The 24,986-nt window shown below is 40.7% G+C and overlaps 2 protein-coding genes across 5 annotated transcripts in view; both read left to right on the plus strand.

The window, feature by feature from the left end:
* The window catches only part of LRRCC1 (leucine rich repeat and coiled-coil centrosomal protein 1), a 39,260-nt gene extending 32,374 nt beyond the window's left edge, over nt 1-6,886 (plus strand). For all 3 annotated transcript variants that reach the window (XM_065902679.1, XM_065902678.1, XM_065902680.1), the window contains 4 exons: nt 1,272-1,480; nt 1,570-1,707; nt 4,590-4,725; nt 6,569-6,886. In XM_065902679.1, the coding sequence (XP_065758751.1) occupies nt 1,272-1,480; nt 1,570-1,707; nt 4,590-4,725; nt 6,569-6,691 (606 nt within the window). In that variant the 3' untranslated portion in view covers nt 6,692-6,886. The remainder of the gene's footprint in view (nt 1-1,271; nt 1,481-1,569; nt 1,708-4,589; nt 4,726-6,568) is intronic.
* An 8,846-nt stretch (nt 6,887-15,732) lies between these two features.
* E2F5 (E2F transcription factor 5) overlaps nt 15,733-24,986 on the plus strand; it is a 29,238-nt gene continuing 19,984 nt past the window's right edge. The window contains exon 1 of one of the 2 annotated variants that reach the window (XM_065902581.1): nt 15,733-16,045. In XM_065902581.1, the coding sequence (XP_065758653.1) occupies nt 15,908-16,045 (138 nt within the window). In that variant the 5' untranslated portion in view covers nt 15,733-15,907. The remainder of the gene's footprint in view (nt 16,046-24,986) is intronic. The other variant, XM_065902580.1, reaches the window with a different exon arrangement.

A 24,986-nucleotide genomic window follows, 5' to 3' on the forward strand; every position in this document is an offset into this window, starting at 1 on the left:
GATTCTTTACCACTGAGCCACCAGGGAAGCCCAAATATTTCACCATAGCTAAAAAGTTACAGGGATAATGACCTAATCTGTAGAATTTGGAGTTTGATATTTTCAATAAAGTAGATTTTAAAACAGGATTTTTGAGGTTTGATTTCCTCATATATATTATTTTGGTACTTTTAAGTATGGGCCACAAGATTCTCTGATGCTACCATTATTTTTATTAACAGGGTTATTTCATAAGAATCTTCGGTAGCTTTTATTAATTCCTAATAATATATTAAGACTGCTGTCCCCTAAGTACTTAAGTATGAGAGTTGTGGGGAGAAAATAAATTATGGAAATATTGGTCAAGACTACCTGATATCGTTGCTTAGAATTTTAGATGTATAACACACTGAGGAATTGAACCACATTTTCTAAAATACTGATGAATTCATTCCTAAATTAGCCTCATTCAGTATTTGTTTGTTTGCCTCCGTCATCTTCCCAAAAGGGAAAAAAGGCAAGGTGGGGCAGGGGAAACAGGATGAAAGCAGGAACTGCTAATTTCATTTTTTCTCACTCTTGGAGACTGATACCACTAGTTGATGTTACAGTGTTCCAGCCAGCCAGCCATGGCCCTCTAAGGCAGATACGGTCGTTGGCATAAGTGAGTCAGATGAGACCTAGTGCCTGCAAACATTTAACAGTGCCGAAGGTGGTTTTGATCTTTCATTAATCCTGATTTGTGTATGCAAATAGAGGGTACAGTCAGCCTCCCAGGACAGAAGCTGCAGTGACAGGAGGTGTGGGGGAAGGTGGAGCCTATGTCCATGTGACATTTCAGCAGCGATGCATCATGCTTTACAGTGTCTGTCCTCTCTAATGCAGAAGGCGCTTGTTCAGCAGAGTAGAAATAGTGTTTTATGTCATACATGCATCATGAATATCAATCTTTGCTATATTCCGTGTTAAATAAAATTGTCATTGTACTGTTTTTCTTCCCCTGTACTCCCTTTGTGTGGTTGCTCGTAACCTAATGAAATAAAAAGTGTGGATAGTGGTGTATCATGCTTAATGGCATTTAAAACAAAGTAGTGGTGCTATTCTATATTGATTGTGATTTTTAAAATGTTCTGTAGAAATCTTTTCTAAAACATTCACTGAACATTCAATTAATTTTTTGATCTGTAGTTTTTATAATAATTTTAAGCCATATTGAATTTGGAAATAAGACATTTAAGATTAAGAAAAATAATTATTTTTTTAATGATGATTTATTTTCTGTAAAAATGAAGTGTTTACAGGAAAGAGAGGAACAAATCAAAATATTACATGAAAAAATCACTGAAATACAAAAATGTACTCAAGAACAACTTGAAGAAAAATCTTCACAACTGGATGAAATAGTTGAGAAACTAGAAAGACACAATGAAAGAAAAGAAAAACTAAAACAGCAGTTGAAAGTAAAGGAATTAGAACTTGATGAAATCAGAAAAGCTTACAGGTATTATATAGTATTTCCTATTGAGAAATAACATGTGGCTTAATAATTTCATGTAACCATTTTTAAAAAATTATTTCTTTTCATATTAGTACACTTAATCAGAAGTGGCATGATAAAGGAGAACTTCTCTGTCATCTTGAAATGCAAGTAAAAGAAGTGAAAGAAAACTTTGAAAACAAAGAAAGAAAACTTAAAGCGGAAAGAGACAAAAGTATCGAACTACAAAAGTAAGCATTGAGTCCTTAAGTATGTGGGATATCTTTAAAGAAAGCTGAATTGGGATGGGTAGGCGTGAGGAGGGTAAAACATTTTGGGCATAGTTATTTGCCAAGTACTTAGTTTCCATTCCATCTATAAAATGAAGATTATAATATTTCCTCCCTTAATATTTGATGAAAGTTTAAACTTTGTATATATGAGTATTTATGTATGTATAATATTTGTATGGGCTATTTAGCATTTAAATAGTGCCTGATGCATAGTAATTGCTATATAAATATTTAGTTTTTATTACTAGAATTATTGTTTTCAAATTCTGTTTGAATGAAAACAGCTAATACTTTTGGCTGTTGTGTGTGGAGTTATGTGTGGAGTTTTGGCTTCCCTGGTGGTTCAGCACTAAAAAATATGGGTTCAATCCCTGGGTTGGGAAGATCCCCTGGAGAAGGAAATAACAACCCACTCCTGCAGTCTTGACTGGAGAATCGCATGGACAGTGGAGCCTGGCGGTCCATGGGGTTGCAAAGAGTCGGACACAACTTAGCGACTAAACAACAACATGTGAAGTTTAGAGGAAAACAGTCACTGGCTACCAGGGACAGAGAGCGCCTGAAGAATCTACAACATGCTGGTAGCAGTTGGCCTGCACCAGCTGAGGATGAGAGCTGATTTTAAATAAGGGGAAGAAAATCTATACGCATATGCCGTTGTTGTATGGATTTTATAAAATACTGTAGAGGAAATGAGGGTTTTAACCTTATAAACTATATGACTAGACTTGTTAAAATAATTTAAAGTTAGCTCACCTATAAAATAGATAGCATGGTTTAGTGACCAGTTCTCATGTCAAAATATAGAATGGTGTAGATAATGTGGCATGTAGGTAGCCCTAAAATTCCATATAGAGGTAGGTTCCCCATTATATCAAATCTAATAGAACCTCGAAATTTGATTTTTCATATTTTAACTCAATGTAAATGAAAAGGTGAAAGGTGTTGTTATACACCGCAGAAGTTTTAATTGATAATACAGTCAGTTGTCTGCTAATGGCCCCTGTTACACTTTGCTTTACAACCAAACATGAATGCAACGAAACATCAACTTAGAGCCTGTTTTCTTTCCTGCTGGTCACAGCTTTGCAGTGTGAAGTCCTTTTGATCCTAAAAGACACAATCACTTCATATAACTAGAAGTTCCTAAACTTAATAAAAACCATAAAGCCTGACAATTTTTAGAATCTCTTATTTTGTTCATTGTGGTTTTAAGAGCAAAACAATAAAAAGGCCTGGTTTTTACCTTAATGCTATTATAACTTGAGATTGGTAGATATGATTTTTAATTTAATGGAATTTTAATAAAGTAAGTATATCATTGTTCATAAGAAAGATTGTATTTGCATAGCTTTTTATAATATATAAATTGATTTTTTTCTTATATCTTACTTTGAACCCAGCAGTAATGCTGTGAGGTTAGCCAAACAGGCAGGATTATTGTGTTATAGTCGACAGACTTTAAATCCAGAGGTTGTGAACTTGCCCTTGGTCACATAGCTACCAAATGCTGCAACAGGAATAAAAGAAAGGCTTTTGATTCATGATCCTAATGCTGAAAGTTCAGTCTCCCTGCACCTGTGCCCAACGAAGTGTCAGAGAGTTTTGGGTGACGTAGAAAAGGATCGCGTTGTTGCTTTGCCCGGCAAAGGAGGACGCAGCAGGCTTGTGCCTCAAAACTTGTGTCCCAGTGCGGGAGGATTTGCTGAGTTTTATAGCAGTGGTTCCAGAGAAGGCAGTGGCACCCCACTCCAGTGCTCGTGCCTGGAAAAGCCCATGGATGGAGGAGGCTGGTAGGCTGCAGTCCATGGGGTTGCTAAGAGTTGGACACGACTGAGCGATTTCACTTTGACTTTTCACCTTCATGCATTGGAGAAGGAAATAGCAACCCACTCCGGTGTTCTTGCCTGGAGAATCCCAAGGATGGCGGAGCCTGGTGGGCTGCCGTCTCTGGGGTTGCACAGAGTCGGACACGACTGCAGCGACTTAGCAGCAGCAGCAGCCTAGCAGTGGTTCAGGGGTGGAGTTGCTGTTAAAGAGTAGGGTCTGTGCAGGGCCTGTACTCCTTTGATCAGGCCTAAGGTGGTCTGCTCCCTAATCTTTGCATCCCCTCCCTTCCCTGATAAGCGACTGCTCATACCTACCCGTTGAAACTCAGGGAAAGTCTTGGAGGCTGGAGTCTCTTCCCTGCAAACAGGAAACGGGGGACACAGAAAGGCTTCCGCGCCCAGGAGCACAGTTTCGGTCCTAATGTTCAGTCCACTATTGCAGTGGGCTGTGCCAAAACCAGGAAGCTTGTTCATTATGAGCTTAACGTTTTTAATAAAATTATTCACACTTAATATTAAGAAATGGGTATTTTGCCTGTAAGAAACATGTAGCAGTGAAATTTTGTAAATACTATTTATAATATGTTTATTAACATATGGTTTTATCTGATAAGCATAAACATAGGAAAATCAGACATATGATTATAAACTTGAACGTGCATTGTAAATTATTATCATACTGCTAATACATGGAGAAAAAAAATTGATAGTAGCATCTGTGAAGATGCTTATAAAGCATATCCTTAGACTCACAATAAGTGAGAACCATGTATCCTCACTTTCAGAGGATAATGTAACAGACTCCCACTTACGTCACCCAACTCTGAACTGGCACTGACAGATTCTGTTGGATGATGAACGACTTACAACTTTAGTTACCCAGGGTAGTCTTTTGCTACTCAGTGGAGTTATGCTTCCATTAAAATGTGAACATGAGTGCTTCCATGTAAAAACAAAAAGTCCTAATTTTTATACATCCAGGTATATATGTGGTTTTGTTTTGTTTTTAAGGGATGCAATGGAAAAGCTTCATAGTATGGATGATGCCTTTAAGAAACAAGTTGATGCAATTGTTGAAGCTCATCAAAATGAAATAATACAACTGGCAAATGAAAAACAGAAATGTATTGATTCTGCAAATTTAAAGGTACCGTAAGTAAAATTCACTTTGATAATCAATATTAAATTGTTATAGCTAAGTAAATTGTATCTTCAATAGTGATAAGGAGAAAAGGCAGCATGATTTAATGACCAAAATAGATATGAAGAATGTTACTAATACAATCATGAAGCCAGACCAACATGTTGGTAATACTTAGATTAGTTGTAGAATAGAATTTTAATGAAACGAAGATTATAAATTTGATCCTGATATGCACCTGCTCCATGAGCTCTGGATAAAAATTTATATATCCCTCACCAATTTCAGCTGGAAGCCCTTTTGGTAACACATAGACAAGGTGAGAATGTGAATGTATTAAGTACAATCCGTTACTGCCTTGGACAAGTTCTCAAGGATTGTTTTATTATGAATTAGGGTTCAACCTGTCAAGTTTCTTGTTGACAAAGAAATGGGTTTAGGATGATACTAAATGACAGGGAAACATCAGAATTAACTTATGAAGCTTTTTAATAATACTTATGTATGAGCTTTCCCCTCAGACTTTGATTCACCAAGACTAGGTTCAAACCTAGATATTTTTAAAACTCAACAGGTGATTCTTGTGTGACTCCACTGTTAAGGTCCACTAAATGAAACAGTTATGAACTTTCATTTTCCCCTGATTTTGAAGTGTTAATAAGAAACACATATCCTTAAGACTGGAAATTCAGAAATCAGCAACTAGAAAAGGAAAAGAGTTAATAGAAAAGGAAAGGAATACTTCATATTTTATAATCAAGGTTGTGTAGTTAAATGACATTAAAGGAGTCTGTATAACCAGAAAGTGGGAATTACGTCTTTGAAAATAATCACAATTAATAAAGAAATACAATTTGTTCACAATTTAGTTCTTTATTTCAGTTCAGTGGTTGTTTCACATATTTAAAATCTACTGAGTGTTGAGCAAGAGTACACTAGGTATTATTAAATAAGGTATGATATTAGGCCTTTAGCTCAAAGCACAATACTCTGCTTGATTTTGAACATCTTACAGTATGATGTAATATCATAGGGAGGTGTTTGTTAGGGAATTAGAAAAATGGCACCAAAGTTTAAATGTGGTAATCATGAAGAAAGGCATCACATACAAGTGATCATTTAAGTTAGGAGAAATGTTAATTTTTAGAAGAAAAAAATTAGGAAGTCTATGTTAGAGATTAGGAAGAGGGAAGTAGACAGATAGGGATGACTATATTGCTAGTACACTCAGGAATGTTGAATAATAGGAGAGAATGTTTCAAGCAGAAATTAATAGTATCAAATACATAGAATCCTAGGAGAATAAATATTGGTTAACAGTAACTCATAAAATTATCTCTCAAAAAGAGATAATGTTTAACCACCACCAGCAGTTTTAGAAATGCAGTGTTTAAAGAGTTTCTTTGGGAAGGGAGGTGATTTCAGTTTTGAAAGTTTGTAAGGATAAGTCAAGAGTCATGATTTGACTTTCATAACTGCTTATGAATGAGAAAGCAGTTAAGTCAGAAGATTAAGTCAGAAGACTAGGTTTCATCCAGATATGCTACTGAGAAGCACCACAACCTTGAACACGCTTTCTGAACTACAAAATAGAGTTAAATTACCATGTGTTCATTACAAGAGCCTATGAGAAATAAATGGATGGTACACATGTGAATATTTTGTATACAGTATGACATTGTTTTCCATTTTAGTGTTTGAATAGGTTAACATTTTATTAACCTCTTGCTTTAAATGAATATCACATCACAAACTATAAAATGTATACAAATAAATTTACTTTCTCCATTTTTTAAAATGCATTTTCACTGAGAAATTTAAATGTTACAAAATGTACATATTGATTTAGGTTCATCGAGTTGAAGAAGAAATGCGTGGACTTCTGGAAGAAACATGCAAGAACAAAAAAGCAATGGAAACAAAAATTAAGCAACTTGCTTTTGCTCTAAGTCAAATTCAGCAAGAAATTTGATGGTTCTGAGAACAAATTTAATTGAAATGGATCGGCAGGCCTGTTGTAAAAATGATTAAATATTGTAATAGTAGTAACTGCTGTGACTTTGAAATGTCTCTTTCTACACATTTCATTCTGATTATATTTTAAAAGACTTTTGATCAAGTATTAATTGTATATGTAGGTTTTTTTATAATAAATTGTTGACAATTATGTGTATTAGAAAAACCTATCATAATAACTAGACTTAAAACACTTTTTCTTGTTTCTGTGCTATATACATTGTCTGGTCATTACACATTTGCCTATAAGTATGTTAATGAAAATTTAGTCTTTTGACTACATGAGGGAAAGTATTTTAATACTGTTAACCTTACTGTGTTGATGAACTAATTATACTTATTGGTTGTCCTTTAGTTGAGGTAGCTCCATTCTTTTAAAATGCTCATAAGTGTAGCCAAAAAATATTTTAAATCTGTATAAGAGATGTGGTATTTTTAAGAATGCATATGTATGTTTCCACATCACTCATAATGACGCCTTTTTAGTTTATGAGGAGAATTCTTATTTTACAATTTAAAATACTTATATTCCATTTCATATCAGTTCATTTACTCCTATTTCAATTTTGTCATCTCTTACGTTCCTGTGTATACAGAACAAAGATCTGAATACTATTTTCCTTACTATTTCTGAAAGAAAGAGAACATAATACCAAACTCTAATAGTCAGTGAACTATGATTTTTAAAATTAAATGCAATCAGAAAAAAATGTAAAGAGAGGGCCCCGTTTATTATAGGCAAGGTTTATACTGAAATCTGTGGGACATCAAGCATATCAGCACATATAATAGGAGCCTCTAGGGGGATGGGAGGACAAGAAACATTGGGGAAAATAATAGCTGGAACCTTCCTTAACTTGATGAAAAAGATGAACCTACATGTTCAAGAACTTCAGTAAAACCCAGGATAAGTAAACACAAAGAGAACCACACCTAGACACATCACAGTCAGACTGTTGGGGGAAATCTTGAAAGTAGCAAGAAAATATGATTTAATGGAAAGGAGTAATTAGCAGTTGAGAAGTTTCTCATGAGAAATAATGGAGACTAGAAGGCAGTGAAGGACATATTTTAGGTACAGGAAATAACAGTAAGCTGAGAATTCTACATCCAACAAAATTATCCTTCAAAATAAAATGCAAAACACACTAGATGCAGTGGGCTGACAGAGTTTTCAACAACAAAAAAATCAGCTAAGAATTCTATATCCAGCAAAACTGTCTTTCAAATGAAGCCAAAATAAAGTCATTCTCAGGTAACAGCTGGAAAATATGTTCCTACCAGACCCACCTTAACGAAAAAGGCTGAAGGAAGTTCTTACTTCAAATCCTTTCAGAATGTGACCCTAGAGAGTAATTTGAATAAACATGAGAAGAAGAAACACTCATAAAGCAAAATATATAATTATAAAAAAATATAAATTCATATTTTACTTTCATCCCTTAACTGATTAAAGAATCAAAATATATAAAATAATGTTTATAATTGTATTATTGGGAGTAAAACAAAATGTAACATTTCTCCATATCAGCACAAAGCTGGATGGAGGCAAAGCTGGATTGGGAAGTAAGGAAACAGGAGACAGGATAACTTGAAACCCATAGGAACAAGGGACAATAACGAGTTGTAAGTGAGAAAATTAATTTAACTATGAATATATGTCTGCTGTCCTACTTAGACTTTATATACAGCAACCAAACAGTTCCATAACAAAAAGAGGAAGAAAATAGAACTAAATAGAAATATTTCTGCATTTCACTGAAATTGGGTTAGTATAAATCTGTTGTATGTATAAACTGGTGAAGTCATTAAGGATGTAACTCAAAATGTATAACCAAAAAATAGTCAAAGCAAATTAAAATGTTACACTAGAAAATATTCGTGTAATACAAAAGTAGGAAAAAGCAATAAAGTATTAAGCAATTTTTAAATGCAGTAAAGACAAGATGGAAAACAGTAAAATGGCCATGGTAAATTTTTTAATTTGCATAATTTAACTACATCAATAATTACATTAAGTGTGACTGGATTAAGTGATCCAATCAAAAGAATAGATAAGAAAACAAGATCCAACTATATAACACTTTCAAATATGCAAACAGATTGGAAATATCAGTAAAAGGATAAAAAAATCGACCATAAGACAGTAGACAGTGACCAAGAGTAGCTATACTGATATCAGACAAAATAGACTAAAAAATTGTACTAGGAGAAAAGAGATGAAACAGTGTCAATTCATCAAGAAGAATAAGTATATACATGGGTACACCTAGCAACATATTCCAAAACTCATGAAGAAAAACTGACAAAAGACTTGAAGGCAGCGGGTGGGGTGAGGGACAAGATTATCCAATAGGAACACAGAACCTCCCTGGTGGTCCAGTGGTAAACAATTGACCTGCCAATGCAGGGAAGGCAGGTTTGATCCCTGGACCAGGAAGATCCCGTGTGCCACAGGTCACCTACGCCCACACGCCACAGTTACCGAGCCTGTGCTCTGGAGCTGGTGAACACGGCTACTTCAGCCCAAGTGCTGCTACCGCTAAGCCTGTGCACTTTGAGCCCACCATGGTCTGAAACGAGAGAAGCCCATGCACTGCGGCTGCAGAGCAGACCCCGCTCCCCGCAACTTAAACCCCACGCACGGCAACAAAGGCCCAGGGCAGTCAAAGAAACAGTAAGAATACTCCACTTTCAACAACGGACAGAACAATGAGGCAGAAGGTCGGCTAGAAAATGGAAGACCTCAACAACACAACCTACGAGGCCTCACAGACAACTGTAGAACACTTTAAGAATAGAATCTTCACGTCCTTCCAAAGTGCACCTGGAACCTTCTGCAGTATAGATGAGATACAAGATCAAAAAGCAAGCCTCAGTGGATTTGGAATTATTGAAATAACACAAAGTATGCTCCCTGAACACAGTGAACTGAAATTAGAAAAGTAACAAGTTTGGGGAATTTACAGTGTGGAAATGAACAACTACTGTATCAAAGAATATATCGTGAAATTAGAAAAATCCTTTGAGGTGAATGGAAATAGAAAATACGAGATGTAGCTAAAGTAATTAGAAGGAAATTTTTATCTGCAAGCAACTATATTAAAAAGAAATATTTGAGATCAACATCCTAATCTTCCACCTATAATGTTAGTCACTCAGTTGTGACCAACTCTGCGATCCCATGTACGACAGCCCAGCAGGCTCCTCTGTCCATGGAATTCTCCAGGCAAGAATACTGGAGTGGGTAGCCTTTCCCTTCAAGGAAATCTCGACCCTGGGATGGAACCCGGGTCTCCTGCATTGCAGGTGGATTCTTACCATCTGAGCCACCAGGGAAGCCCCTCTACCTATGAGATACAGGGGGAAAAGGAGCAAACTAAAGCCAAAACAAAAAAAATGAAAGAAAAATTAGAGCAAAAATTAATGAAAGAATTGAAAAAAATGCATCTAAATTTTTGACTTTGAAAAACAGACAAATCTTGAGCTAGATTAATGAAGGGAAAAAAGGCTTAAATGACTAGAATCAAAAATGAATACAAAGAAATAACAGAGTGGGAGGAAACTTTGGAAGCTGACAAATATGTTTCCTTATGATGGTCATAATTTCATGTGTATACTTATTCCCACTCATCAAATTGTATAGATTAAATATTACAGCTTTTACATGTCAATCATGCCTTAATAAAGTCGTTAAATTTTTTTAAAAAAAATTCCACTGACAATAAAGTTTAAACATAAAACTCTTAGGTTTATATTTAACAAAAGTTAAAATCTCAATCTCTGAAAACTACAAAACATTATTGAAAAGAGACAATATTCATGGGTTAGAAGACTTAATATTGACAAAATGGTAATTCTCCCCCAAATTCATCTACAGATTAAATGCAATCCCCACCAAAATCTCAGCTAGCTGACTTATTTGCACAAGTTGACAACATGTCTCTAAAATTCATATAGAAAATCAAGGAATCTGGGCCAAAACAATCTTCAAAAAGGAAAAGCTAGAAAACTCACACTTCCTTATTTAAAAACTTAACTAGAAAACTACAGGAGAAAAGCAGTCAAGATGGTAGAGTTGAGGGAACCTAAGCTCACCTCCTCTCAGGAGCACCCCAGAATCACAACAATCTGCAGAATAACCATCACTTAAAAAGACCGAACCTTACCAGAAAATCTCTACAGCTAAAGACATAAGGAAGGAACCAAATGAGACTGGCAAGAGAGGCAGACCCATGATATAATCAAATCTCATACCCACAAGGTGGGCCACCCACAAACTAGAGAATAATTGTATTACAGAGGTTCTCCCACAGGAATGAGAGCTCTGAGCCCCTCATCAGGGCCCCCAGACTGGGAGTGCAGCACCAGTAAGAGAAACCCCCAGAGCATTCAGCTTTGCAGACCACTAAGGCTTGACTGCAGAAGCTTCACAGTGTTGGGGAGAAATAGAGACTTCATTCTTAAAGGGTACACACAAAATCTCATGTGTACCAGGACCAACAGAGAAAGCAGCAACTTAATAGTTGCCAAGGCCAGACACCCTTACAGCAGAAAGTGAAGAGGAACTAAAAAGCCTCTTGATGAAAGTGAAAGAGAAAAGTGAAAAAGTTGGCTTAAAGCTCAGCATTCAAAAAACTAAGATCATGGCATCCGGTCCCATCACTTCATGGGAAATAGATGGGGAAACAGTGGAAACAGTGTCAGACTTTATTTTGGGGGGCTCCAAAATCACTGCAGATGGTGATTGCAGCCATGAAATTAAAAGACGCTTACTCCTTGGAAGCAAACTTATGACCAACCCAGATAGCACATTAAAAACAGAGACATTACTTTGCCAACAAAGGTCCATCTAGTCAAGGCTATGGTTTTTCCAGTGGTCATGTATGGATGTGAGAGTTGGACTGTGAAGAAAGCCGAGTGCCGAAGAATTGATGTTTTTGAAGTGTGGTGTTGGAGAAGACTCTTGAGAGTCCCTTGGACTGCAAGGAGATCAACCAGTCCATCCTAAAGGAGATCAGCCCTGAGTTGAAACTGCAGTACTTTGGCCACCTCATGTGAAGAATTGACTCGTTGGAAAAGACCCTGATGCTGGGAGGGATTGGGGGCAGGAGGAGAAGGGGACGACAGAGGATGAGATGGCTGGTTAGCATCACCAACTCGATGGACATGAGTTTGAATAAACTCCAGGAGTTGGTGATGGACAGGGAGGCCTGGCGTGCTGCGGTTCATGGGGTCACAAAGAGTCAGACACGACTGAGCGACTGAATTGAACTGAAGACCAGACCTACCTGCTGGTCTTGGAGGGTTTCTTAGGGAGGCAAGGGGCAGCTCTGCCCTGCCCTGGGGACATACATAGTGATGGCAGAGATACAGGGCAGTGTTCATCTAGGTGAATTCACTGGAGGCAGATATCTTGCTTGGATCATTAGACCTGGCCCCACCCAACAGCCTGTAGGCTCTAGTGATGGAATGCTTCAGGCCAAACAACACAGCCCCACCTGTCAGCAGACAGACTTCCTGAGCCCACAGCCACCTCTAGACGTGCCCCTAGTCATGGTCCTGCCCACCATGGAACCAAGACCCAGCTCCACCCTCGAGGGGTAGGTACCAGCCTCTCCTGCCTAGAAGCCAGCACAAGCCTCTCAATCAGTCAATTCAGTCATTCTGTCGTGTCCGACTTGGGACCCCATGGACTGAAGCATGCCAGGCCTCCCTGTCCATCACCAACTCCCAGAGTTTACTCAAACTCATGTCCATTGAGTCAGTGATGCCATCCAACCATATCAATTCTCTGTCATCCCCTTCTCCTCCTGCCTTCAATCGTTTCCAGCATCAGGGTCTTTTCAAATGAGTCAGTTCTCTGTATAAAGTGGCCAAAGTATTGGACTTTCAGCTTCCGCATCAGTCCTTCCAATGAACGCCCAGGACTGATCTCCTTTAGGATGGACTGGTTGGATCTCCTTGCAGTCCAAGGGACTCTCAAGAGTCTTCTCCAACACCACAGTTCAAAAGCATTGATTCTGCAGCGCTCAGCTTTCTTTATAGTCCAACCCTCACATCCATACGTGACTACTGGAAAAAACATAGCCTTGACTAGACAGACCTTTGTTGGTAAAGTAATGTCTCTGTTTTTTAATATGCTGTCTATGTTAGTCATAACTTTTCTTCAAAGGAGCAAGCATCTTTTAATTTCATGGCTGCAGTCACCATCTGCAGTGATTAAAGTCTGACACTGTTTCCACTGTTTCCCCATCTATTTGCCATGAAGTGATGGGACCAGATGCCATGATCTTAGTTTTCTGAATGTTGAGTTTTAAGCCAACTTTTTCACTCTCCTCTTTCACTTTCATCAAGAGGCTCTTCAGTTCTTCTTCACTTTCTGCCATGAGGGTGATGTCATCTGCATATCCGAGGTTATTGATACTTCTCCTGGTGATCTTGATTCCAGCTTGTGCTTCCTCCAGCCCAGCGTTTCTCATGATGTACTCTGCATACAAGTTAAATAAGCACAAGCCTCTAGACCAGCCTTAAGTACCGGGACACGGATACCAGAAGTAAGAAAACTAAAGCACCAGAGCCTGCAGGCTGAGTCCGCGCATGCAGGCCAGACACTTTCCTGGGACCAGCTGGCCCCTAGCCTTTGGGTGACGAGAGGAGGGGACACTGGGGACACCCAGGAGGGCCAGCAGAGACAGTCACGTCTCCAAGGTAGAGAAACATAAAAATGACTCCACTGTTAGAGGGTGTGCACAAACTCTCATACACTCTGGGAACCCGGTGCAGAAGCAGGGGCTTGAAAGGAGCCTGGGTCAGACCTACATGGGGATCTTGAAAGAGTTCCCTGGAGAGGGAGGAGGCAACTGGAACTCGCCCTAGGGACCTAGGCACTGGCAGAAGCCATTCTAGGGAGTTCATTTCTACCCCATGGACACTGCTGCTGGCCAAGTGCCCAGTTGGAATCTTCCCTCTAGCTCATAAGCCTCAGGACCCAGCCCTTCCCCTACCCAGCAGCCCTCAGTCACCAATACCAATGAGCAGGCACCTGGCCCTGCCCACCAGTGAGTCTGCCTTGGAACCAAGCCTCAGAGGCCAGAAGGCTAATCCTAACCCCAGGACAAGTGAACCCCCACAGTCGATGAGCCCAGCCCACCCACCAACAGCCCAGCACGAGCCCTGGGACTGGGGGGCCTTGGCCTCACCCACCAGCAAGCCCACACCAGCTACAGAACACATTAGAGGGGCATCAGGAACCAGCGCTATCCAATAACAGCTCTGGGACTCCATGGGCCCTGCAAGTGGACCTCGGGATGTGGTTATGCCTACGAAAAGGTTAGCACTAGCCCCAAGACATGGCCTCACCCACCAGTGGGCAGTAACCAACCCTAGGGTCTCCTGGAACCTGACCCAGCCCACTGCACTGGTGAGTGAGTATTAGTCCTCTGAGCTTCTGCAGCCAGCTTACCTCATGACCTGCTCTCAACAACCAATGGTCAGCAGCCTCCACACAAGGCAGGGCCCGGCCACCAGCTGGACCAGGGACTAACCAAGCCTAGCAGACTGCCCACAGTAGTCAGCCTGCCACAACAGAAGGACCCTAGCAGCCCACATCAAGGTACCACCAGAGCATTTACCTCTTGTGACAAGAGGGGAGAAGACTGCTGGGACTCATAGCTGTGTCTCCTACAAGAAGCTATTGCTGGGAAATATAAGCAACCTACCAAATACACAGAAATAAAACATCAAGTCAGGCAAAATAAAGTGACAGAGGAACATGTTCCAAATGAAGGAACAAGATAAAACACCAGAAAAAGAAGTGGAGATAGGCAATCGACCTGGAAAGAACTCAGGATGAATGATTTTAAAGATGATCAAAGAACTTGGTAAAGAATGGAATTCTTTAGCGCAGAACTAGAAGTATTTAACAGTAGAGTTAGAAAATACAGGTAACAACCAAAGATGAAGAATATAAAACTGAAATGAAAAATACACTAGAAGAAATCAACAGTATACTAAATAATACATAGGAATGGATCAGCAACCTGGAAGACAGGGTATTGGAAATCACTGATGTTAAACAGAAAGTTGAACTATAAAGAAAGCTGAGCGCCGAAGAAATGATGCTTTTGAACTGTGATGTTGGAGGAGACTCTTGAGTCCCTTGGACTGCAAGGAGATCCAACCAGTCCATCCTAAAGGAAATCAGTCCTGAATAGTCATTGGAAGGACTGATGCTGAAGCTGGAACTCCAATACTTTGGACACCTGATGCGAATAACTGACCTACTGTTAAAGACCCTGATGCTGGGAAAGATTGAAGGTGGGAGGAGAAGGGGACGACAGAGGATGAGATGATTGGATGGCATCACCGACTCAGCGGACATGAGTTTGAGTAAGCTCTGGGAATTGGTGATGGACAGGGAGGCCTGGCGTGCTGCAATCCATGGGGTCACAAAGAGTCGGACACAACTTAGCGACTGAACTAAACTGAACTGAAGCCCCTTTTCCCAGTCGTGGGATCCGCCTCCCGCCCCGCCCCGTCGCCCCGCAGCCCCGCCCCGTCGCCGCCGCCGCCGCCCCTGCCGCCCCGCCCTATCCCACCCCCAGCCCTGTCGCCCAGCCCCACCCACCCTATCGTTCCGCCCCATCCACGCCTCGTCCTATCGCCCCGCCCCTTCCACCCCGCCCTATTGCCCCGCCCCTCCCACCCCGCCCTATTGCCCCGCCCCTCCCACCCCGCCTTATTGCCCCTCCACCCCGCCCTATTGCCCCTCCCACCCCTCTCGTCCCGCCCACCCCTCTCGTCCCGCCCTCCCCTCCCCTCCCACCATCGCTCCGCCCACCATGCCGCCTCGCCCCGCCCCACTCTCCCCTCCCGCCTTCGGAGAAGCGCGTTTCCCAGCGCCGGCGGGCCGCTCGTCACTTCCGGCCATTTAAAGGCGGGCCCCGCCCCCGGCGCGCCGGCTCGCGCTCTCACCCCGCCCCCGGTCGCGGCCCCCTTGTAGCTGCCCAGGGCTCGGGGAGGGGAGGGGAGGGGCGAAGGCCCCAGACGGGTGGGCGCCGCGCACCTGTAGCTGCCGGGAGCCCGCGAACCCTCGTCCCGCCCTAGGCGGGCGGCGACGGCCTCGGCCGCCGCGGGTCCGGCCCGGCAGGTGGCGGAGCGCGGGGACGCGATGGCGGCGGCCGAACCCGCGAGCTGCGCGCCGCCCGGGCCCGGCAGCAGCCGGCACGAGAAGAGCCTGGGGCTGCTCACCGCCAAGTTCGTGTCGCTGCTGCAGGAGGCCAAGGATGGCGTGCTGGACCTCAAGGCGGTGAGCGCGGGCCGCGGTCTCAGGAGGAGGAAGGGCGGGCCGGGGGGGGTGAGGGGCGCGGGGCATGAGCAGGGGCCGCGCCGCGCCGCCGACAAAGAGCCGCGGCGCCCGCATGGCGTTCACCTCAGCGCGCCGGGCCTGGGCCGGGGCGCCCGGGGGGTCTCCGCCGGTGCGGACTGGCGGCTTTCGTGGGCGATTCCTGTGAGGGCGTCTGTCGGTTGTTGAAAACGCGCAAGCAGGCAAACCCCGAGTTTGCCACCTCTTCTGGATGAAACAAACAAAACGTGAACTCTTCAGTCCTCCTCTTATAATAATAATAAATAAAAACACCTCTCTCTCTTCTTGTCACAATCCTGGTGACTAAGAGGGATGTTTGATTTGTGAGTTAATTTGGTATCTGAAGCAAGCAAGCAAAACCGGTGTTTGCCACCTCTTCTAGATGAAACAAACAAAAAAGTCAACGCTTCAGTCCTCCTCTTAATAATAGTAAATAAAAACACCTCTTTTACACTTTTCACAATCCTGATGACTAAGAAGGATGTTTGATTTGTCAGTTAATTTGGTATCTGAAGCAAGCAAACAAAACCCGAGTTTGCCACCTCTCCTGGATGAAACGAAAACAAAGTGAACTCTTCAGTTCTCCTCTTAAAATAATAATAGTAAATAAAAATACCTCTCGCTCTTACACTTCTTTTCATAACCCTGATAACTAAAAGGGATTTTTGATTTGCGACTTAATTTGGTATCTGATACACATTTATAAAAGTGAGACTTGCCATCACACGACGAGGGGATGTTTAATAACTACCACCAAAAGAGATGGAAGCGCCTTGTAAACTCTCCGGTTTCCTGAGACCGTGTGCTTGGTCTGTTACTACAGTTTCAGAATTTTCAAACAACAACATGCATCAAAAGCTGTTCCGTTGAACAAAGTGACTTAACCGTTCCAGGCCGGATTTGGAAGGATTCCACAGCGCTGAGGAGCAAAAGAATGTGATCATTTGAATTAAAATTCATCCAGCACACCCAGTTTAAGTAGAACTAAAGCTTTAAGAACAAACGAATATTACTAATGAGTCAGTAAGCATCGCAGGCTTTTCCTAGGCTTTACTCCTGAATCTGGTCTGACACGGGCGATTGGTCCTAGCCCCTAAGGGAGTGCTGGAACAACCTTACCTCCCTTGAAGGCTGCAGTTATCAAGGCTGTGCTGAAAGTAGGCTGCAGCGTCTGAGCAGAGAGGGTCTTCTAGTTCTCCCTGACCTGAAACTCAAAAAAAGAGGCCAACTTGATGGCCCCTGCCAGGAGCCCTCCTCTCAGGTTACCCCAGGAGGTGAGGTGTCTTGGAATGCCCTCTCCATCTCCTGGGTGTAGTAGGTGTTCAGTAAGTGATTGTTGAGTTATCTGAATTGTTCTACTTTACACAAACAAGGCATGATGCACAAATTTTGCATTTTGGGAGGTGATTTATAGTCTTTTCTTTTGGAAGTGTCATTCCTAGAATTTTCCCACACCTTTGGAAATTCTGGTCCTTATTCTTCCCCGCCGTCCCCCTACCCCCAGCTCTTTCCTCCATAGCTCTGTCCCTCCCTCAAAGTGGTTTATGGCATATATAGTAGTATTTAAATTGTTATGAACTAAATTGGATTCTGTTTAAAGAATTTCACAGGAAATCATGAGGTCATCGGTGAAAGCCAGGGATGTTACACAACACAGCTTGCAGATTGCTATTCAGAATCTAGAAATTCAATTGTAGCCTGTGCCTTCAGTACGGAATCAGGAAAATTTGGGGTTTTCCAGATGAAACTGAGCTCTGAGGGCTGACTGTGAGGGCTTCTACAACTTCCTTGGAATAGGATGGAACTTTGCCCTTGCTTTTCCCTCAAGTCTTTGTGGTCTTCGTGTTTCATCGGTGGTCAGATTTCACTGTCCAGAAGTCAAAAAGGCAGTGAGCGGGAAGTGGAGTTTTGATATTTCATAACAACTTTGTTTCATTCATCCTGAAACTTTCTGAAAAGTTCAAAGGTTTCTGCAGTAACAGTAGGTCTCATTATATTAATGACTTTTTACTTGTAGAAAGCAATTTGGAAAAAACGGTATTCTTTTTTACATATATATGAATATGTTTGTAAACTTCATTTATTTACATTTGCTTATATATGTGTAAAATCTTATATTATAAAAATCTTATATTGAAATCTTTCCAATGATGTTTCTTACTGTGCACCATTGTAAAAGATCATCATGACTTTTGATGATACATGTTGAAGATGGATTAACTTTGATAAGTTTCTCTAATTTGAAATTAGTTATAAAATCATTATCTCTTATATTCTTACTTGGGAGTAGTGTATTTCTTACATTCTTGCTTGGGGGTAGTCTATTTCAACCTTATACACTTGATATTTTTTTAAGAGCAATTAATGAAAGATTTCTGTGAATATCATGACTATAAAAAATAATATTAACCATCACATCCAAGTGTCTTAGATATCCATAAAATATCCACACCATGTAGATGCTGTTTCTTTCCTAACTTAGGACATATACTACTGAAGAATAAGAACATAATGCTGTATCTTAGTGATGCCTTTCTTCTTAGTAATTTAACTAACTGAGGACATAGCTTAACAAAGCAAACACATTCTAATAAGGCTATTCTAGTATAATTTAACCATAAGGAGGGAATGGAAACACCTTCGAAGTAGTTTAAGATTTTTTATTCAGTGTCTTCCTCCTACACCCCCACCATATAGCCTCCTTTACAACAGTGGGAGTGGGGTAGTTACTCTCTCTTAATTCCAGTGAGATGACAAGTTACGTCATGGTCCTCTCCATTTATGTGGTTTGTCAATTTATGCCGTTAGTAGTTGGCATTTATTGCAAGCTTAGTACGTGCCAGGCATTTTACATATATTAACTAATGTTATCCTCCTAACTTTAGAAATTTGGGCTTATCATCCCCAATTCACAGATGAGAAAACTAGTAGGTTATATAACTTGCCTAATGTCACACAGTAGAAAGTGACAGCTGTGACTTGAAACTAGACCATTTTTTCTTATTTTCTGTGCTATACTGCCTTTCAGTACTCCTAAAAAAGTTAATTTCTTATTAAGTTTTTCATCTGTATAAGGGCATGGAATCTTTCTTGAAAGAAAAATGCATGAGTATTTATTTTTATTATACCTCTACTCATGATAGAACAGAAAGTATTAATCTCCTGCATTGAAAATGAAGATATTGATGACAAATTCCATAATATTTCATAAATTAAACTAGTTCTATTTTTCTAGAACTAAGAATTTAAGTAAGTTAGGATAATTATGACTGTCTATATGTTTTTTTGAAAATTCCTCTTATAACTAGGTTTTTATATTTGCTATTTTGATGCCATAATCAACTTTTTAAAGAATGTTCCTTATCTTTTATTATAATTGTTCAAGTTATCAATTGCCTGAATGATACCTGGATTCATATGATAAAATATTTATGGTGTTTCTTATCTCACAGGTCTTTGACTCACACTCATTTATGATTAGCTGATTAATACACATCCTGCAAGAAATACATGATTTACTCTAAGGCCTTAGTTTGTGATATTGAGCAAAGATGTGATGTTACAGAATAAAGCAAGGATTATCCTAAGGAGAGGGATTTAGGTGGAACAGCCATTACTTTAATACGTGCTTAAATCTTCACAGGACAATTGCACTTGTGAGTATATACCCCAAATAATTGAAAACAGGGTCTTGAACAGATACCTGTATACCTATGTTCCTAGCAGCATAATTCATAAGAGCCAAAACGTGGACACAACCCAAGGGTCCATCCACAATTGAATTAGATAAGCAAAATTGTGATATATATGTATAATGAAAGGTTATGCAACCTTAAAAAGGAAGGAATTCCTGACACATGCATAGGTGAACCTTTAATACCTTAGCTAGTCACACAAAGACAAATGCTGTATGATTTCAAAAATGAAGTAACCGGAGTAGTCAAGTTCATAGAGACAGAAAGCAGAGGAGTTGTTGCTGGGGGAGGGGAGAATGGGAAGTTGTTGCTTCGTGGGTGTTTTGGGGCTCAGTTGTGCTCCCTCAAAATCCCTATGTAAAAGTCTTCACCCCAGGTACATTAGAATGTGATTGTATTTGAAGACAAGGCCTTCAAAGAGATGATTCAGTTAAAACGAGGCCATTAGAGTGAGCGAAGGCCATCTGACTGGTGTCTGTGTGAGAAGAGGCAGGCTGGACCCGCGGGCACCGGGGATGCCCGCACAGAGGGCAGCGCGGGTGAGGACAGACGAGGGCCACTGTCTGCAAGCCGAGGAGAGGGACGTCAGAAGAGAACAAGCCCACCCAAACCTTGATCTTGGACTTCAAGCCTCCGGGACTGAGACAAAATAAATTTCTGGTGTTTGAACCACCCAGTCTGTGGTATTTTCATTATGCAGCCCTAGCAAACTAGTACTGTGGGTGTAGAGTCTCAGTTGTGCAACCTGAGAAGAATTCTGGAGGATTGGTTGCACAGCAGTGTGAAGGTGCTTAAAACTACTGAACTGTACACTTAAAAAAGGGTTAAGATGCCAATTTTATATTATGTGTATTTTACTGCAGGTAAAAAAAGGCAAAACAATAATGTAGTACCACTGTGTACCTGATAGAATGGCAGAAATCCAAAACACTAACACCACCAAATGCTGGCAAGAACGTGGAGCAGTAGGAACTTTCATTTGGTGTCAGAGGGAATGCAAAATGTTACAGAAATTTCTTACCAAACTGAACATACTTTTACCATACAATCCAGCTATCACACTACTTGGTATTTATGCAAAGGAGTGGAAAACTTATGTTCACAAAGATATCTGCACATGGATGTTTATAGCAGCTTCATTCATAATTGCCAAAACTGGGAAGCAGTCAAGATGTCCTTGCGTATGCAAACTAATGAATAAACTGTGGTACATCCAGACAACGGAATAGTATTCAGTGCTGGAAAACAATGAGTTAGGACCATGAAAAAACATGGAGGAACCTTAAATACATATTACAAAGTGAGAGTAGCCAATCTGAAAAGGCTGCCCTATAAGACTGATACCATATAAGGGTCTGGAAAAGTCAAAACTATGGAGACAGGAAAAGACCTGGGGTTCAGGGAGCGAGATGAACAGGTGGAACACAGGACTTTTAGGGCAGTGAGACTGGTGTCCTGTACCCGCAGAAGGCACCACGCCAACAGGGACCCTGATGTGAGCTGTGGATGTGGGTCATTGTGATGGGTCAGAGTAGGCTCATCGGTTGGGACGCACCACTCGGGACGATGTGGATCAAGGGGGAGGTTCTGCATGTGTGGGGGCAGGAAGCATATGGGAGATCTCTATGTTTTACACAGTTCTGCCATGAGCCTCAAGCTACTTTAAAAAATATATTAAAATGGATATAGGAAGCTTCTCTGGATACATCTATTCAAGGATCTAATTATTAAACATCTGTTGAATACAAGATGCATGACCAAATGGGAAAAGGGAGTCCTTAGGAGACTAAAGCTCTGCAGCACTAATACACACGGTTACTAGTAGCTAATGCTAAGTGCGTGGTACTAGGCCAGCTGCTTTACTTTTAACAGCACATTTCATCCTTGTAATAAAACTATAAATGAGTTACTATACCTTCATTTTGTTCATTAGGAGATTGAGGTTTAATAAGGTTAATCGGCTACAGCCAGTATCTGCAAAAAAGGAGGTAAGAAGCTGAATAATCTGATGTCAGAACTGATGCCATGTTAGGTAAAGTACCTGCCTACCTCCAAAGTTTTGGTATAACGTGAAGAATGACTTTTCTAGAGAAAAAGAAAATAAAAAAGAAACCGACCATCTCATTTTGCAGTTCTGGACAGGCTTATAGCCAAAAGAGTACTAATGAGTTCTTGGTCTTGATTCTGCCACTTGTCAGCAGTGTGTCTTGGCTATGTCCCATACCCTTTCTGTTTTATCATTAAGGTGGAAGGAGGAGGAAGGGATGAGCCATCCTCAGTGGTGGCAGTAGTTGTGAACTGAGACGCACCAGGCAGATTTTATTTTTGTGCAAAACTACAGTCCCTCCTCCCCAGTGCTTCAAGAAAGCTGGTGGCCTTGAAAGGGATTATACTGACTTTCTCGGTGTGTAGACCAAAGGTCAAATGCATCAGCCTCTCCTGAATTTTTAAAGATAATAGATTCTAACATGGGACCTGGGAAATCAGGTTCTATAGCGCTAGAGAAGGAGCCTAGGAATTGGCATTTTTACATAGATACCCCCAGGTAGTTTTGATATATTCTGACATCTGAGAACCATGGAATGAACTCTCGTTCCTCTTCTTTTCTGCCTTATTCATGAATCAAAAAGCACTGTTCTGGTAGTAGAAGGAGTTAATGTTGGAACAGAATTGACCCTTTAGGAGCTCACTAAGACTGATGAGAGCTACTCTTGGGGAAATGTTGGAAGCTATGGATGGAAGAAATTCCTCTTTTATATGCTCTGGAATAGTCTCTGCTTATGTCTGAATAGCAGCATATTATGGCCAGGTTTGATCCCTGGGTCAGGAAGATCCCCTGGAGGAGGGCATAGCAACCCACTCCAGTATTCTTGCCTGAAGAATCCCATGGACGGAGGAGACTGGAGGGCTGTAATCCAAAGGGTCGCAAAGTCGACTGAAGCGACTGATCATGCACACATATATGGCATTTAAATCTTAATTAAGGGACCTAATTTCTAGTGGAAATTAGTAAGCTTTGAGAGTCATTTCTTTAATGGAATAAATTAAAATGTACTTTTACAGTAAAATTCTATTTTGTTTTACTTACTGGGGAATAGGAAAATTATAAGATTTAAAATTTTATATTGTTAAAAAGAACAAGATTGGCATAATTGCAGCTAATCATCATCTGTGTTCCAGGGGACTGAGCAGTGAATGAAAGGATGCTCAAGATGATGCAAGGGCCTCCACTGCTGGGAGAGCCTTCCCTTGACTGGGAAGTGTGTAGGCACAACTGGAGACACGTTAGGTATATTCTCATCTAAGAAGAGCAAGGAGGATTTAGTTGAGACGCTCAGTTAACAGAGATTTCATTAGCAGAGTGCCCAGGTGTTGAGCTTTTGTTAATTTGATACATCATTTTGCTTATCTTGTTAAATTTTTAAAGGTATCGTTGCTGTTGTTCAGTCACTAAGTTGTGTCCAACTCTGGTGGCCCCATAGACTAGTCAGCCAGACTCCTCTCTCCATGGGATTTTCCAGGCAAGAATACTGGAGTGGGTTGCCATTTCCTTCTTCAAAAGGTAACTTAACAGACTAGAGACACACTAGCTAGAGAATTACTAGCTCACTTACAGGGGAGTAAAAATAACAGAAAGCTTAACAAATCTGTGAAAAGGATCAAAAGATAAAATGCATGAAAGCATAATACACAAAAAACATCAAATGAGTAATGATTGAAACCTACTAGTTTCTCCAGTATGTGAATGTATCCAATTCCTTTGTTCTTAGTAAGGTGGTTTAGATGGAAAAAAATTCAGGCATCTGTTGTCTACAAGAAAAGCACCAACATAGGAAAGGAATCAAAAACTTTAATTGTAGTATACCAGGCAACGAGAAATCAGGAGTAAAGGTACTGATTTCCAGAGAAAGTCTGCCTTAATATCAGGTGCACTCAATGGTGTAAACTGATAGAGGTCATAATCCAAAGGCAAATCGTAAAAGTCATTGTTTATATAGTCCTTAGCAACATGGATCACACGTGCCTTTGTCTGGACATGTGTTGTACATTATTCTTTAGTATGGTACATTTGGGTATGATAAATATTTCTTATAAGTACATTTCTTTTAGATTTTGCCATTTAAGACTGAATTTCCCCAATTATTAGTTCATGGATCTCCCTTTCTGTCTTAAACTTAATATGTTTGTACAAGGGAGGTTTACCTTTTTTAAGTTAAAGTATATCTAAAGGCAAAATGACGGGATACTGAAAGAGAAACTCCCCAGGTCGGTAGGTGCCCAATATGCTACTGGAGATCAGTGGAGAAATAACTCCAGAAAGAATGAAGAGATGGAGCCAAAGCAAAAACAATACCCAGTTGTGGATGTGACTGGTGATAGAAGCAATGTCCAGTGCTGTAAAGAGCAGTATTGCATAGGAACCTGGATTGTTAGGTCCATGAATCAAGGCAAATTAGAAGTAGTCAAACAGATGGCAAGAGTGAATGTCGACATTCTAGGAATCAGTGAACTAAAATGGACTGGAATGGGTGAATTAACTCAGATGACCATTATGTCTACTACTGTGGGCAGGAATCTCTTAGAAGAAATGGAGTAGTCCTCATGGTCAACAGAAGAGTCCGAAATGCAGTACTTGGATGCAGTCTCAAAAATGACAGAATGATCTCTGTTTGTTTCCAAGGCAAACCATTCAGTATCACAGTAATCCAAGCCTATGCCCCAACCAGTAACGCTGAAGAAGCTGAAGTTGAACAGTTCTATGAAGACCTACAAGCTAGAACTAACACCCAAAAAAGATGTCCTTTTCATTATAGGGGACTGGAATGCAAAAGTTGGAAGGCAAGAAACACCTGGAGTAACAGGCAAATTTGGCCTTGGAGTATGGAATGAAGCAGGGCAAAGGCTAATAGACTTTTGCCAAGAGAACGCACTGGTCATAGCAAACACCCTCTTCCAACAACATAAGAGAAGACTCTACACATGGACATCACCAGAGGGGCAACACCGAAATCAGATTGATTATATTCTTTGCAGCCAAAGATGGAGAAGCTCTATACAGTCAGCAAAAACAAGACCAGGAGCTGACTGTGGCTCAAATCATGAACTCCTTATTGCCAAATTCAGACTTAAATTGAAGAAAGTAGGGAAAACCACTAGACCATTCAGGTATGATCTAAATCAGATCTCTT

The sequence above is a fragment of the Muntiacus reevesi genome, chromosome 12, assembly GCF_963930625.1.
Source record: "Muntiacus reevesi chromosome 12, mMunRee1.1, whole genome shotgun sequence".
Lineage (NCBI taxonomy): Eukaryota > Metazoa > Chordata > Mammalia > Artiodactyla > Cervidae > Muntiacus > Muntiacus reevesi.